This window comes from Phasianus colchicus, chromosome Z (genome assembly GCF_987193195.1).
Source record: "Phasianus colchicus chromosome Z, bPhaCol1.hap1.1, whole genome shotgun sequence".
In the NCBI taxonomy this organism is placed as follows: Eukaryota; Metazoa; Chordata; class Aves; order Galliformes; family Phasianidae; genus Phasianus; species Phasianus colchicus.
Window position 1 is genome coordinate 56,228,885 of NC_143476.1, and position 17,299 is coordinate 56,246,183.

The 17,299-nt window shown below is 40.9% G+C and overlaps 1 protein-coding gene across 2 annotated transcripts in view; it reads right to left on the bottom strand.

Annotated features, from left to right (window-relative positions):
- GDA (guanine deaminase) overlaps positions 1-3,036 on the bottom strand; it is a 32,406-nt gene extending 29,370 nt beyond the window's left edge. For both annotated transcript variants that reach the window (XM_090131194.1, XM_031608763.2), the window contains exon 1: positions 2,809-3,036. In XM_090131194.1, the coding sequence (XP_089987320.1) occupies positions 2,809-2,931 (123 nt within the window). In that variant the 5' untranslated portion in view covers positions 2,932-3,036. The remainder of the gene's footprint in view (positions 1-2,808) is intronic.
- Positions 3,037-17,299: the final 14,263 nt, after the last annotated feature.

Here is a 17,299-nt window from a genome sequence, read left to right on the forward strand (position 1 = left end):
TCAACTGTGATGTGCTATGTGATGCATCTAAAGGATCAGAAGATGATGAGCTGAGTGGTCCTCATCCTGGCAACCAGTTCAGCCTGTTCTCTTAATTTCAGGAGATGTTCAAAGCCCCACACAAAATTAGCACATAGATGGCCCAGTTAATTATGCATTAACCCTGATATAGTAAACCCTGAATACCTCCAAGTGTCACAGTGTGAGTAAGTTTGCTACCAAAAGAGTGGGAAGTGAGTTAAACTGCCCTAGGAAACTTCTTCTTCTTTTTTTTTTTTTTTATCCAGCAGTATCTGTGTTTGTTTTGGCTATGACACTGAGTTGAACACGAGCAACAGGCAACAGGTCCCTTCTTCTCTTCCTCCCACATCCTTCACATCTCTCTCTGCGGTCAGCTGCTGGCACTAACACACAGCTGTTTCCTGCCTACAACCATCCTGTTGTCCTATTGGCCTCGCTGAGCTGCTGCCAGCACTGTTTAATGAGGCTACCATCTTCAGCAGTTTGATGATTACAGACGTGATGCCTATTGCTTATGTAGTTCTCAAAACTGAAATACAAGGGTAGATGAGAGACAGCAGCACTTATCAGACCCTGCTACTCAAAAACTCAGTAGCCCAAAATGCTAAGAAGGATGAAGCAATGAATTCCACGTTTGTTTTTGACTTGATACCTTCCTTCCCTGGCAGCCAACACACACCACTTGCTATGCCATAAGCCACATTGTAATTACTTGACAATAGCAACACTTATTCCATAACATTTGCTCCTTCTAGGCTTTCAAAGGGAGCTTTTATCCTGATACTTGTTCTACTTTCTTAATATTTTACTCAGCTATGTTATTCACACCAATGATTTCAATGATAACTCAGTCTGCTTTATTTTCCTTACCTTGACGAATGTTACTCTTTCTATTGTGCTGCTCTGCAAACCACTTAACTAAACACAGGCTTATTTTGTTAACCTATCATAACTTGGGTGTGCAATCCTGACAGCAGTGCTTTCTTTGCTAAAGCTCCCTTTTCATCTGCAGGCGAAGCAAAGAGAACTGACACCCTATCTGTGTCTCTACAGCCGTGTCCCTGTGTGCAGGAGGGGACCAGGCAGTACTCTGTGCACTGGTTGTGCACTCCTGCTGCTGTGATAACAGCACCTGGCTGTTTACAAAAGCTGTTCACCTCTTCTGAGGTCATGCAAAGCTTTTGCATGATGGAATCAGCAAAATGAGGCAGTTAAGTTTATTTAAACCTAGTTAAACTTAATTCTTTGGAAGCAATAGCAAAATAGTATTGGTGTATATCTTGACAATAGAGGTAAAAATCTTCGAACCACTATAAAGCACATCTTCAGTGATTACAGTGGAAGTTCTGCATGTGGCAAAATTATGATAACAGGCTAAAGGGTAACAAATTGCACTGTGTCAGGCCCCGGAATAGTAAAATGTCACGAATTCTCAAAAAGAGAAGACTATAAAAGTCCTTATCAATCTATTCTGGTGAAAGTTTTCCTTTTGGACAATAGTGTTTCACCAGATTTTTTCTTAAACAACGGCATGGGAATGCATCAACTTATGCATGGCAAACACATCCAGTGTATCCTTGTTCACCAAGAGAAGGGGAGAGAGACTCAGAATAACAGAACTGTAGGGGTTGGAAGGGATCTCCAGAGATCATCAAATCCAACCCCCCTACAAAGCAGACCCCTACAGCAAGCTGCACAGGTAGGCGTCCAGTCAGGTCTTGAGTATTTCAGAGAAGGAGAGTGACTCTCTTGAGGCAGAAATCAATAGAGCCTGGTACACTGATACCGTGTGTGTTTTTCAAGAAAATCCTTTAAAAGCATGAATTTGCTAGGAACATAATATAGTGACCTTTTATCAAGAATTAGCACTAACAGAGCAAGTTTCTGGTTCCTGCACTCAATTTACACAAACCAAACCTTTATTCATTCAGTTCTGTTGGTTTAAGTTGACATCTCCCAATGCTTAGTTCTCTATGTTTTTATTGACCTCCTATCCAGCTTCTCAGGGACTTTACTATACCCTGTGCCAGACTCGGAATAACTGCAGGGGAGCTGTCTTGAAAGTATTCATGGACTTGTGTGGATGGTGAATGAGAACTGCAGGAGCTAACAGTGTGTATTTTCAATGTATTTCAAATGTTCCCGAAGCCTGATGCAATTGTACAGTCATCAGAAGGAAAGAAAATGACTTTTTTCCTTATACTTAGGGTTGCTACATGCACTGCTAAATCTGGGGGAAATCGCTGCTCTGCTTAGGCAACATGAAGCCAAGTCTCACCGGTGACACGGCTGAGGGCAGCACAGTTTCCTGCCGGGACCGGCCCTGCGCTATCAGTAAGTGTTACACTCGTTTTAGACGCGGTTTGTGCCATCAACGTGCCCAGCAGTACCGTTCCCCTAACTTTTTACGGGCACATTCCATGTTTTTTCTTGTAACAAGAAGAAAAAGACCTCTCTGTACAGGGGGGACTCGGCAATTATCTACAACCACTCTTACTGTTCTGACACAGAGAATGACAAACTCACCTGTAAGACTGAAGGAAAACGGAGACCAGCCGAGCACAGCCCCGCTCCAGGTGCTCTGGGAACACACGGCGCCCCGCAGCAGGTTGGGGCTCCCCGCGGACACACTGCTTCGTCCCCGTCCTCTCCGGCTCCCCCCAGACACCGATGCTTTCCCCGAGGACCACCACCCCCCCCCCCCCCCCCGCGTCCCGATCGGACCGGTTCCCGTTTGCTGACCGCTCCCGGACGGCGTAGGTGCCTGCACCGCCCCTCGCCTCTCACCGTGCCGCCGTCGTCAACCCCAAGCAGGCGGCCGTGCAGGATCTCCATGGGCACGTCGAGGCGGGAGTGCACGAAGGTGCCCCTGAAGACATGGGCGAGCGGTGGGCGCTGCGGGGAGCCCATAGCGGGGACGGCTAGGCGGGTACGACTGCCGCTCCGGCCAGCTGCTTCCCACTGTCTGCCGCTGCCGAGCGCGGCTTCCTGGTGCTGTCACCATCTCCCCACCCCCTGGTGACTTGCCCCTCGGGGAGGGGTTTCGGCGGCCCCCGCCCCGCGCCGAACCCGCATCCGACCCGCCGCCGTGGAGTGGGGGGGAGTCAGCGATCGCTTCCCGAAATTTCATCGGCAGAGCCTCGCGGTCCAGCTGGCACCTGTTGCACTGAGCCCGGGGCGCTGGCAAATCTGTTGGACTTTTTCGAAGGAATTGACCTGATTTTAACTGCGACAATCGTTAGATGTGTATCTTGTGTATCACTAAATGGCGCTTACCGCTTCATTCTGTACTCAGTTATCAAAGATAAATCTCTCATTGATTGTATCGCCTGCCCTCAGCTCCTGTGCTGCTTGTTGGTAGGTACAGGAGCAAGAAATAGATACCAGTCCAGGTACCTGAGCTGCCAAGCAGCAGCCAACTGCCTTGTTCAGTGGAGGTGGCCTTCCGGGTGTGTGAAAAAGGCTACAGAGAAGCAAAAGGCAGAGATGAGTCGATGTTGTGAACCCAGACAACTGCACTTTCAGGACCATAACCTAAGTTGAAAAACAATACAAACATATGTTTATGTTTATGTCAAACTAAAAGAGGGGAGATTTAAACTGGATATAAAGAGAATGTTCTTCAGAATAAGGATGGTGAAGCACTATTCAGAGATGTGGTGGCTGCCCTGTCTCTGGAGTTTGAAGATCAGGCTGAATAAGTCTCTGAGGGACCTGATTGAACAGTAGGTGTCCCTGTTTGTTGCAGGGCAGTTGGACTAGATGGTCTTTAATGGTCCCCTCCCCTCCCTCAGTGCTATGATTCTATGATGCTATTTGCTAAGAGTATCACTAGTGAGAACACTAGAATAAGGCTTCATGGGGCCAGGGTGTTGCATGCCAGGGTTAAGGCAATGAGTGTTCTCTGAACTCCTGTCAGAAGCCACCCTGCTCCAACAGGCACACAGGTGATGAATGAACTTGGCACCCAGGCACTGGCACGACTTGTGTCAAAGCTGCAATTCTAAGTTTGCCATTAAAGACCTTTACCCTTTCCTCTGTGCTGACAATGTACAAACTCGCAGTAGAGGTTATCTTTTCTGCAAGCTTTTCAGATCAATGGTGGAAGGAGAAAAAGCCACAGTGGGAAAGCACAGGATTAATTTAATTTTGATCTGCTGTGGGCACATCATCAGCATTTATCTTGCCTTCTTTTGAGCAAGAATATTTTAGGCTACCATTAAGCAAGTTTAAAACCATGTGAGTATACTGAAGCCAGATGAAGATCCTACCTTGACTTTACTGTCAGCAAGCCATAAGGACTGTCCTAAATAAAATGGACTTACATTTGACATTGTTAATTTCCTGTGAGAGGTCTTGCATTTAAAGAAGAGAGAATGAGGAGGAAGACACAAGGCATCTTTTCACTGTATTTCTAAGCTCTTTGACCCGATAAGCTTGCAAAACAAAACAAACCTAGTTAATGTAGTTTGCAAAGGAAATTGGCATGATAATCTTTCATGCAATTCTGTTTGCTTTGAAGACTATAATACTTCATGCTTCCTTTAGCAGTGGAGTAATAAATGGAAAAGAAAAAGAAAAAAGGAAAAACATGAGAACTCTTTTAAATTAGAATTTGCAAAAGCTCTCTTGCAAAGATGTTACTGGGGATGATACTCCTGGATCCATTAAGGCTGCAGCTGAACCTGTCTGTGTTCCAAGCTGAGCCCCCAAGTGGAAAAAATTGCCTTTTGTTTTATGAAGGACAGTAAGTGAGCAGTAGACTGTTCTTGCCACTGAATGCCAAAAAGTAAAGAGAGAAGAGCTGAGAAATGGGTTGAACAGAGACTGAGCCCTGCAGAGGTGAGTGAAAACTTTTACCAGCAGTGGCCACTGTTTGATACAACCTGCCTTTTTTTGTGACAGCAGCTTGCCCTGTTTTCCAAGACCTATTGAGGCCAAGCTGCACGTTCTCCTTATGCTGCCCTTGGTACTCATGTGCTTTATTTGAGCTGCATTGAGCTATATATGGATCTGGGCTCCACAACCTGAGCTCTCAGGCTGGCAGACATGGGCATGCTGCTGTCCAAAGCAATACTCAGCTGAACTCAATGCACGCAATAATTCAGTGCTGCTGGGAAGCCCTCACTTGCCTCTGATTGGGATATATGCTGTTCCTGAGCATGAGACTGCTTCAGCCATGGTTTCCTGTTCGAGATCTCAGGGGTTACCTCCAGGTACATGACACAAAGAGTACACAAAGCAGCTTCAGAGAGATTTAATCCGGCCTACAGTTAATGAGGAGAAGATATCAGAAAACAGTTTGTTCCTTTTGTATATTTAGGGAGAAAAGGTAATAACAAAAGATTTATTGACATAAGCAGGTTCTAAATCCTATGAATTTACATCATTTTGCTGTTAAAAGAAGTAGTGGGATCTTTTGCTTTTTTCAGCCTCAGCATGAGAAAGCCTACAAGACCCTTATGAGGGCAGGTGGAAGACTGAAGATTTGGCCAGCCACTGAACAGTGAGCCATCCTTCCAAGATGCTGTTAGAGGACTACACTGAAGTGTGTTTGGTTACACTAGGCTAGGCATTCCCTGCTGGGACAGAAGCTGACTGCTGTGGTGTGATGCTTACTTACTAATCAAGCTATAAGATCTTCATTTATGTTGTGAAATGGTTAAGGGTTTAGAGAGAGAACTGTCTAAAAATTATGAAGTACTTTGCTTAAGAAGCATTTTAAAATAAAGCTTAGCTTTAAAAGCTGTTTGAAATCATCATGCCTGGTTAAACATATTCATGTTAAAGTACACAATCACTGTACTTTGATCTAGTGCTGTTAAAATTACCTGTCTGACAATTCAGAACCTTCTCAGATGCTCTCTGTCTTTTGAATTGTTGTCTTATAGTCAACCTTGGAAATTCATCTGAGTCCTGACACTGAGAAACTTAAGATATTCAGTCAATGTTCATCTAGGAGCACAAAGACCGATTTCAACTGAATTAAAATCTTTATTCCCATTAACATTTACACTTTCTGAACTTTTGTTTCACTTAGTGAACAGTGCAAAGCTAGATTTCAGCAGCTTGTTTCAAAGTTTTGGGGGACATAAAGTGATCCTAAATATCCGAGAAATATGAGCAAATGAAATTTGTTTTTCTTTCTGCTTTCAGAAAATAGTTAATTGGGTACATGTCACCAAACAAAAGCTTCTGTTTTTAGGACTCCGCAGCAATAAGTGCTTGCAAAACATGAGCATTAAGGACATAAAAATTATTGTTCTGGTGTGCTTGTTCTTATTTCATGTGATTGTGTCTCGCTCCAATTTATAGGAGGAAGAAGAGGTTCTTTTAATATCTGTATACCTGCTGGCCAGATTAAGACACAAATGAGTCAAATGTTAGCCCAACCAGTTTATTACAAATCCTAGTTGCTTAGGGAAAGGGGGAAGGGGTGATGGCCGATAGAAAAGAGATAAAAAATAAAAAGCAAGGAGTCTTTATAGAAAGCAAGAGAGAGGTACTCACCACCGTGGGTCAGTTCATAGCAGGTTTTCAGGAATCGTCTGGTCACCATGAGGGATGGGAGGAAGCCAGGAAGCTTTGCAGCAAGCAGGCCCCAGGGGGCAGTTCTTCCAAAGAGGTTTTCCCCTCTGGGAATTCTCCTCCAAAGGTTTCTTTGGGAGTTCTTCTCCAATCCTTAGTTTAGTGAGGGCCTTTTCCCACATTTCTCTGTTTTTTTTTTCTTTTTTTTTCTCTTAGTGTGACATACGTGGCCCAACAGATAAGCCAGCAGGGAGTGGTGCCTTGGTTGCCATGCACAAGCATTATTGCCTTTTGCAGTGGTCAGTTCCTTCAAGCCGCATCCCTGAAAAAAGAAGACTGCTTGTCCCACTTCTGCTTATCTTTACAACCATGAGCAGAGGTACTGTGGCACAGTTACACCCACCACTTGTCCCCCTAGATAATTTGCAGTTGTCACTTAGAGTCTAATCACCAGAAAGGCCTCATGAAGCAAGCTTTGAGACAAAAAGAAAAACAGTTTTCTCTTTCACAGATTGTCAAAATGTACCCCGTGTATAATTTGTAACATAGCAACTAAGTCAATGGCAAAACAAAATATAATTGATTTATCTGCTACTGACTGATTTTTCTGCAAAAATTAAAGTGCTGAGTGTGCAACAAATACTTAGAGCTGTTCAGATAAAGAGAGAAGTGAAGCATGACAAACATCTGCTCTCAGATATGTGCAGTATTAAAGATGGGAGCTGAGGTTAACCTAGTATTGACTAATTCAAACACTTTGTGTTCCCTGAAACATTTATATAATCAACATCCATTTACAATACTTTTCTAAACCTGCCTAAAACTGAAAATCACCCCACTCAAGAAGAGTAAGAATATGGATAAGGTCCCGTCCATTGCCCACCCACAGGGATGTTGTTCCACGTGGGTCCTGGGCTGAGCTCTCATCCCTGGGTCCTCAAGTCTGTGTGGGCTTGGGAGGGCCGTGCTCAGACATCTGCAAGGAAGCTGTAGCTACTTTCTGATGTCTTACACCTCAAAAAGAGTCCAGTACTGGCATAATACTGTCGCAACGCATCCCATGACTAGAATTTAAAGATCATACTTGTCTTGCCTTGTCTTTTGATACACAAGGGCTGCTTTGATAGTAAGGTCTCCTATTTTATTATGTTAGCCCTTGACATCAGAGGAGATGTTGTTTGTATGGCCACACTGATTTTTATGAACACAGCATATTGGCTCTTGTTCATTGCTGGCTATGGAATGCATATAGTGACTGTGAAATAAAGTGTTTTGTGGCTGAAAGTATGCTCTATCAAATATTGTTACTGTGCTCTTTATGTCTGTTGTAGTTTCCATGGAAATAAATAGGAGGCATTACTTTTGGAGTTATCCATGTCTATTTATGTGAAGTTCTGATTGACTATATTTGTCTTAACACTAGTAAGGATTTTCTGATTTTTTACCAAGGCTTGTTCCTACAAAGACTTGTAATAATTAAGTGAAAAGCATTCATAAGAAAGCCAGAAATACTACATGACTGTCAGTAAAATTCTTGTGTATCAGTAAAGCTCAACATGTACTAGAATTACAAGTATCAGTGAATGAAATGTGCCAAAAGATTTTGTTGGCAAATATGTTTTCCATTTGTACAACATGGACAGCATGCATCAATAGCTTTGCTAGACTTTACTTCTGATTGTACTAAGAAGGAATTGAGCAGAACATAGATATCTGCTATTGTAATGGAGGCTTGTTGGGAACAAACTGGACCAAGACTACGTGTCTATTTTCCCCTGGAAAATTCTGCCTGTGGAATGCCATTATCTGATAAATGCAACAAATATAACGAGAGAACAGAATCAGTCAATTTATAGACATCATTATAAACCATTGTAGTTAACTGTTTTACTTGCTAGGCTCATTTTCAAGCTCAAAACCCAAAGAGCTGAATAATATACTTCAAGGTTATATCAGTGATGCGACTTTTATCTGACTTCCCATTACTAGCAAAAGATAAAACCCTTAAGACATAGACAAAAATAAATTGTCATAAGGAATTGAAATCAGCAATTCTTACTGGCATTCTCTTTATGCTGCCCACACAAGAACATCTCTCATTTGCTCAAGAAAAGAGCAAATGACTTCTTCCGTCTCTAACCTTGCCTGACAGTGGTGACTGATAATCCTGAGGAGCTTAGTTCTTCAATTCCAGTTAATGATGGGAGTAATTTTCTTCTGGAGTGTTCTGCGTTCTGTGAACAAAAATGAGTAATTTAGCTTAGAAATGTAAATAATAATATAGCATCCAAGCATACTCCTGTAAAATTACTGAATTATTGCAACCTGTTGACTAGCAATTGCATTCCTAAGCTGTACAAAAGATCTCTTCATGAGTACTAGATAAGTAGAAAAATCATTCCAAAAAGATTTTCTGATCAGGCTGGAGGAAGTCTACTAGAAATATGAAAATGATACTGCCGTGCTGTTATCTCATAACTTTGTCTGGCCCCAAAATTAAAACAAACATAGATATGCTGTGGGAATATAAAAATAAAAGCTAAAATTTCAGTCATTGAATTCCAGTGGTGATAGTGGCTGAAAGCAAATATAGTAGCTGAAAAAGCAAATATATTCACTCATAGGTGCATAGCTTCGTGGGTTACCAGCTTGGGAAATTTAAGGGGTTTTACTTTTGTGTTCAGTTGTCTGAAAGTGTAGTGTTTTTTTTTGTTTGTTTGTTCATCCAGAGAAGGGGATTTCTAAAGTGACGTGTTCTTATTTGAGGTATACTGCATCTCTAATTTCCTCTTAGAGAGGAACAGTTCCTCTTAGAGAGGCAGAGGGAGAGGGAAGGGAGGGAAGGAGGAAGGGAGGAGAAAGAAAGGAACTTACTGATGATAACTATTACATAGATGAGTATGTCCGTGCTGTTTACCCACATTCAATCTGAAAAGTTGATAAGATCCCTTTTGCCTCCCAAAAAGCAATTATATGCAGTGAGTGGGAAAAGGTGGAATTTTCATCACTTAGATGTTGGCCAAAATGTGTTACTGTTGGCCAAGTGTTTCACAACCTCACATCTTCCCTTGTAGGCTTTTTCAGGATGCTGTGTACTAAGAAGACCTACAACCTCAAGTAGTGGTCAGGAGCATCTGTTGGGATCATGATGTGTTAGAAAGCATGGTTTACAAAGGCTGCAAAAGAACAGATGCCAATAGATCATTAATCTTTCCTGTATTCACTTTTCCAGTCCTTTATTTCGTGTGTGTGTGTGTGTGTGTTTTGCATGTATGCATTTTTCCCATGTTTTCTTCTGGGTTTTCACTGGTGTGAAATACTCCTATTTTACCACGCTCACTGACTCATTGGTATGAAGCACAACTACTACAAGTGTATGCCATACTGGGACTTTTAGTCAGTCTGTTCACATTGGTTATTTACTGTACTGAAGATGCAAATTTCTTAAGACTTTTTTTTTAATGCATATTTGTCTTGTGTCTATACTTAGCAGTCAAGCGGTATCCATCCTGTGGATGTGTTAGTGTGATTTCCCTCTTGGTGTCAGAGAATCCATGACAACGTTCTATGAGGAAAAGCACCCATTGTTCCTCACTTGCAATGTCTCTACAAGATCCTCCAGACGCTTTACCTCTAAATACTTTCAGCAGGATTCTGTTAGTAATAACCAGGAAATATGCAGTGCAGAAATCTGATTTTACTTATCCAGCACAGACATACTCAGCTGGGAATCAGCTGCTAGGTGTGGGCATATTGCATGTACCTAGGGGTAGCAAATAGCATGAACTGTGTTGCTGATAATCAGAATTCACAGAAGTATCAGAAGGTTTCTCCTGAAACCAGTGCCAAGGCAAAACAGTCCTGCTAGAAACACAAAACCTGTGGAGGAGCCATACTGACTGCAGCATTATGAACACGTGCACAGCATACCACCACAAAGCAGATTGACATGATGTGGAGACCTGTCATGGCAGCCATGTCTCTGCGATAAGAATCATTGCATCAGTACTCCTTTTTAGCAAAATATTCTTCTGCTACTCCTGTCATTCTTTATTTTTTTCCTCATGTTTTATAGACCTGCCTAGTAAAAAACATATTTACAATACTGTCTTTCCATGGCTCCTGTTTACCATAGAGTCTTTCTATTGCTTAGGGATTTGTTTTCAAATTTGCTTGCTGGTATGCAGCATTAAAGGATTTATCTGATTTATATAGTATTTTCTTAGACTTCCTTAAAACATGAAGTAAAATTCCCATTTTTCCTTAAAAGAATGGTTGTCAGCTTTTTATGTTAGCAATGCTAAGAGATTCCCTTTTTATTTCAAATTTTAAGTTGAAACACACTAAACTTAAGGTTCTTGCAGTATTATGCATTATAATATACTTCCACACTGTACATATGTTATATGCAGCTAGACTTATAGGAGTAAAGAAAGTATGATTGTAATGCTCTCTGACCACCTGTGCATAAAAACTGCTCTTAAAACAATGCATCCTATTTTATTATGTTGGCCCACAACACCAGGGGTGGATGTTGGTGGAATGGCAGTAGAGGTTGGACCTTCCCACCAGAATTCCATTGCATTTTGTTGCCATGTGACAGATGGCAGCAGAGGGGCACACTGACACAATGGCATCTGACGTGGAAGTGCATATGAAGCAAAGAATTTTTATGCATGAATTCCTCCATGCATAAAAAGTGATACTCATTGACACTCATCAACACTTGCTAAACCTTTATGGAGACCAACCAGTGGATGTGAGCACAGTGAGGCAGCAGGTGGTGTGTTTGAGCAGTGACAACAGTGACAGTGTGTCACCTCCACTTGTGCTGATTTTTCTGAGCACAGCATGCGGACCCTCATTCATCGCTGGAAAAAAAATGCATGTGGTGGTTACTATGTTGAAAAATTGTGTTTTGTAGCACAGAATTTAATATATCAAAAATTGTTAGAGTATCTTTTGTCATTTCCATGGAAATAAATAGGAGGCATTACTTTCGGAGCAGCCTACATAAGCTGCGCCATGAGCTTATGCATGTTTGAGTATATCTCTAGGAAGATTTTGATATATAATTTGCCAATAATGTAAAATTCATTATGACCCTTAATAAGAAATGCCAAATTATTATTACTGCTAATTAGATTTCATGTCAAAAATAAATAAATAAAAGCATGTTATTTGCAGTCTGAATTTTTGTACCCCGGATTCCCAGACAAGCAATAATTTTGTACTTATTAGAAGAGCCCTCTATGAATGCTGTGCTTTTAGACTCTGATCAAGCAGATTCATTTACTTTCCCTTGACAAGCCAAATAGATAGTGCTTCATGTCCTTTTACTTTTAGCTTGTTTTCCAGTCCAATTCTAATGGCTCTTTTCTGGATCATCTCTGCTTTCAATGTCTTTCATGGACATCGAGAACTGGACACAGTATGCCAGAAGCAATCGTGCTAATACTAAATGCAGAGGTTATGTAATGTTCCTATTTATACATCTGAAACTAGCATATTTGTGATTTTGCTCTTGCTACTGCACTGGGAAGACATATTCACTCAAATATTGATCACAATCAAGCCTATGGTATGATTAGCAGCTGAATAAGTACACTCTATGTTCCTTATTCCTTAGCAAACACTATGTTTGTTTATGTTGAAGCACAGCTTATTTCTTTGAGACAAGGTAGTAAGCTGTTCAGATCAGAGAACTGTACTCTGTCATTTACTACACTCCCATCCTTCCTGTCTGTTAGGACCTGTATCAATGATGATTTTGCATTTTCTTCCAAACGGCTGATAATAATAGCATTAAACAAACCACAAGGATCTGAAGAATTGCAGGAGGTACAAACTATAATGTACTTCTGCATTTATAGAATGCTTAGATATCTGTCTGGTTTGTAATATGAGCTGCTGGTCAACAGCAGGCTGTGTATGGTATGCCATTCTGTGTTTTAACTGAGAAAATGCATTTGCTAAACATTCAACCTCAAGACTTTTTTCTTAATTTTCAATATTCTGAAAACAGATTTTGCTTTCTATTTTTGCATTTTGTCATTTCACTGCAGCAATTTTTATTCAAAAACACTCACAAAAAAGCAATAAGAACATTGGGGTTATTGGTGGGGTTTGATGCTGTTGCTGTTTTTGTTTCATCACTTTTTGATACTCGTATAGAAGAGCAGAGGGATCTCTACTACGGAGCATTTGTGTGCATCAGCTGGCACATACTATTAAATGTCAGCTCAGAAGTGCTTTCGGTATCCACCAAAATATCTATGGAGTAACCTGCCAAGCTGTTACAGATGAAGCAAGTTAAATGACAGCTCATAGTGATTCTGAGTGCCAGGGTCTGTTTCAAGCCCCATGGAAGTAAGGTTTCTCACACACTCACTCCCTCACTTCCCAGCACTATGTTCCCAAAGTCCAAACTGCTCCAACTGGGAGATCACCACTGACCCAGGATGGTTTGGCTGAGACTCTTGCCAGCTCCTACTGAATGCTGCCCACCTCGACTGCTGCTAGCTAATGGTGCAGGGCATCCCTGGAGCTTGCCTCTGCACATCTCTCTGACCACCAGATCTTCCCCCACTTCCAGGATGTTTCCTTCATCCAGGATCCTCAGCTGCTCATTTCCAGGGCTCAGTGGTCTGTGTGCAAGAGCAAGGACCAAACTCTTAATGGTTTGTTCTGTCTTGTGTTTCTTTACCAATGGGAGGATTCAGGAGGTACCTCTTTTATTGTAGGTCAGGTGTTACCAACATATACTACTGTCTTCTCTACCAGCTGCAATTAGCAAGCAGCAGGCTTCTGATTGAAAGTGCAGAAATTCAGCTTTGGAAATCTCACATGCACATTTCCACCTGATTATATTCTGCCTGGCAGCACTCACAGCTAAGATGTTTTTTTCACACATGGCACAAGCAAGATTGTTTTTTGTGATTCAGAAAGATTTTCGTGACTCATAGGCCCTTTTGAGATGTAAGTGTGGCTCCTGAAATAGTAAGCTGTGACAGAAAGGCAAAGCAGGCAAAGTGGCTTCTTTCCTTTGAGAATCTTGATTCCTGGTTAGCTGTTCACGCACAGCAAGTGCTAAAGTGCTGTATTTTTGTAGGTTTTGAATTAGATGCAACTGAGAAAAAAATCTAAGCCTTCAAATGGTCTGCTTTCCTCTGTCCTCCACGCAGTCAGCAGTGGAGAAAAACAGCACAGGCACCTACGTGGATTATCTGTGAATGCTTCATTTTTCAGGGGAGGAATTTAACTAGCTGTCTTGTCAGAGCAAGAGAAATGGATCACTGGAGTAACAGGCAGCTGGTAAGAAATGTGTCTCCTCTATTGTTTGAGGAGGACATCTCTTTGACTCTACAGCCACATCACTTTTAATGTGTCTCTATCCCTCACCTCCCAAGGCAGAACACCTGCTGAGTTGAGGGAGAAGAAAAGAAGCTCCCCTACATTTCTAGGAGGACTTCTTTATCTCTCACAACATCAGTATTTATTTCTAGTTTTTCTTCTCAACGTGTTAGGATGTTAGAATTTTACCTTTTGCTTTTTGACTGTTCTATTTTCAAGAGATTTAAGTAAAGCTTTTTTCTTGCTAAGAAGCTGGAATGTGAGACAAGTAGCTCGTAGCTGTTTCAACAGCAGCTGTGTGCCACCAAAGGACCTCAATGCTTGGCCAGCATCACATACATTCCTCAGCCTTCAGTGGAGTTCCTGGATAGATGGACTCTAGGATAAGGTAGGAAAGATTTAGAAGCTGTAATATGCCTGGACTCCAGTACTGCAGCAATGGTTTATCCACTACACCATGTGGAAGTAGGTTGCCGATATCCAATGGAAAGCAACTATCTCAAGCAGTTACTGACCAAACGATTGCTTATCTGGGATCTGGGCTGATCCAGAGACATGTGGTTGCCAACATTAGAGGGATTTAAACAGGGGAGTTGCCACATTCTAGTAAAGACAGACCTGGAGTATCACACCAAAAGAACAGTATAGACAAGTGAAATATCCAGGCAAAGTTTCTGAGTGGAGAGGTTCATGAGCTTTCCAAGGTGCTTCTACTAACCACATGAGGTGAGTGGTGGTCCTTTCCAAACTCCAGCCTAAAAGCATGCCTGGTTGCTGCGAAGTGGAAATCCTGTGTACATTTGGAAATCCAGATGCATGCAGAAGATGACTGAACAAATTAATTGGTAGTGACTTTCCCATAGCTGTGTAACTGCAAAAGCATATTTAACAAAAATAGTGCTTTATAATGAAGGCTGACTTCCACAGGGCCAGCGTCCATCACTGCTGTCCTGGTTTCAACTGGATAGAGTTAGTTTTCTTCCTAATATCTGCTATGGTGCTGTGTAATGGATGAGCATAACACTGACAACACACCTCTGTTTTGGCTGTGGCTGAGCGATGCTGCACAGAGCCAAGGACGTTTCAGCTCCTCACACTGCCATGCCAGCAGTAGAGGAAATGGTCAAGTGAGGAATTTTTTAATCACAAAATGAAACTGCGGGTGGTTACAGGCATCTGTGCTTTGGGCAGGATGATAGGAGAAGAGAGACACAAGATTTTGTGTGTATTGGTTATTTTATTTTTGAAAGAGACCAATTTATTTCTCAGGGAGAAGACTCATAAAGAATATTTATATTGTCAAATAAGTTTGTACGGTGAAGGACATAACCAGAAAAGCCAACTTGTATTTCATGTTCTAGGCAGCTTAATTGAAATAGTTTTGAGATTGAGCAGATCCAGATAGTGGTTAAAAGTTAAGCAACTGACCAGCTGAAGATTGTATTAACACTTAACGGCAATTTCAGTTCCCATGCCTTAAACAAAAATAACACTCACAAGTATACACTAAGTAACTCCTAACCCCCTAACTTTCATTCACTTCCCACATGCAGCCACCTGCTCTGTTCAGAACTCATTTCTTTAAATCATGCTCAGATGCATCAGCTTAAATAGCCTTGAGATTTATTTTTTTCAGAGTAATAATGAGTTATACACTTTTACAATTTAAGTCTGCCTGCTAATAAAATACCTAATTTCACAAATGGCATAGCTAAGGTTGTACGTAGCACTTAATTAGTGCTTTCTGAGCTGTTCTTTTTTGTTCTTTCTGATTCAAACTCCAAAAATTACATGTTTCTCTTAGCAGCAACTCCTGTAGAAAAAAAAAAAAAATGTTTTAATAAAATTTGCTTATCAGATTGCTAGTAAATGTGTAGAAGTTATATGGAGAAGGTTCCTATAAGGAGAATGTAGAACAGCTACACAAGCCCTATGGCTTCTACCACTAGAGGATTTTAAGTGATTTATGAAGTTACTGGTTAAGAAATGGAAAGTTTTCATTTTGCATCAACAAGATGGTTCAAGGACTGTGTATTAAGACAAAATTGAGGTCATTGTGCCCTGTATGATGGAGTGGTCTCCACAATTATTAGTTCTTTCATCAGTTAATAAGTTGTTCTTTCATGATCAGTATGTTGCCTTGGACTCAAAAGCTACAGCAATTTCTGTCATGTCAAGATCTGGCTTCAAATCACATGTTTGTTCCCTAGCCATTTCAAGCCCCTCATTACAACAAACTGTGGTTAGATGAACTTTAGATTAGGAGACAGAATTTTTTTCACTAACTAGAGGAGAAGAGGGGAAGGAAGAAGAGAAAAAGCTACTCATGACTTACACATGGGAAATAAAATCTTTTTTTCTTATTAGAAGTTCCAAAAATGAATGCAACTCTTGCAGTGCAATTCTTTCAACTGCTATGCACCTTTAGCAATCACAGAAAAGGTTTATAAAGACTGCATTTATTGGATTTATGGATGGTATAAATAGTACAATGAAGAAGGACCAAATAAACAAGCTTGCTTTTTTTTTTTTTTTTCTGAAAAAAATCAACCCTGCATCCTTGAAGAAATGGATGGAAAGTTTTCCTTATTAATGTACTTTCTTTCTCCCTCAGAACTCTAGATATAACTGCTTCTTCTTTCTTCCCCGGTTAACATCTATATAGCAAGACATAGATATTTGAGGAAATATTTTATGTTTGAAATACAGTGTTTGATAGGTTAGGGAATGCTTTCTGCAGTAACAAATCACCCTCTAATTACTGAATGTATAATATATGCTTCCAAGTCATTCTTCTATTTCACACTAACATCATTTTAAATGTGTTTTTTGTTTTTGTTTTTGTTTTTTAATTTAGCTAACAGTTTGAGAAGCATCAGTGGGTTTTAATTCAGCTCTTGGTAATAGGGAAAGTTAGTCCTCTTAAGTCTTATATCAGGTCATAAAAAAAGTTATGCTGAACTTCAAAAGGCTCTCAACATTGCATATGTACTAGATACTGACACTCACAGGCCATCTCACTTCGTAGGTTGGTGTTTAATGGAGCCAAGCTGACTGCCACTAGTTGAAACCAGGGCCTTTTATATCCAGTCAGTCCTCCTGAAGATTTATTAAACACTAAATGTTGCATGTATATTCAGGAATCTAAATCATATATTTGGATCCTTGCCTTCCTTCTCAAATCAATATGTTTTATTGAGTCATGAACTTGCTTTTCTTATTCAATATAAAGAGAATGGAAAAGCACTTTGCCATTTACTGTCTCTAACTAGATGGAAAGTCGTTAATGCTGCTGGGATGTTACATATTGACTATCACATTCCACGATCATCCACTGTATACAGGGAATCTCAGAAGGAAGTAGCAAAAGAGACACTGTGCATAATATAAACCCTAA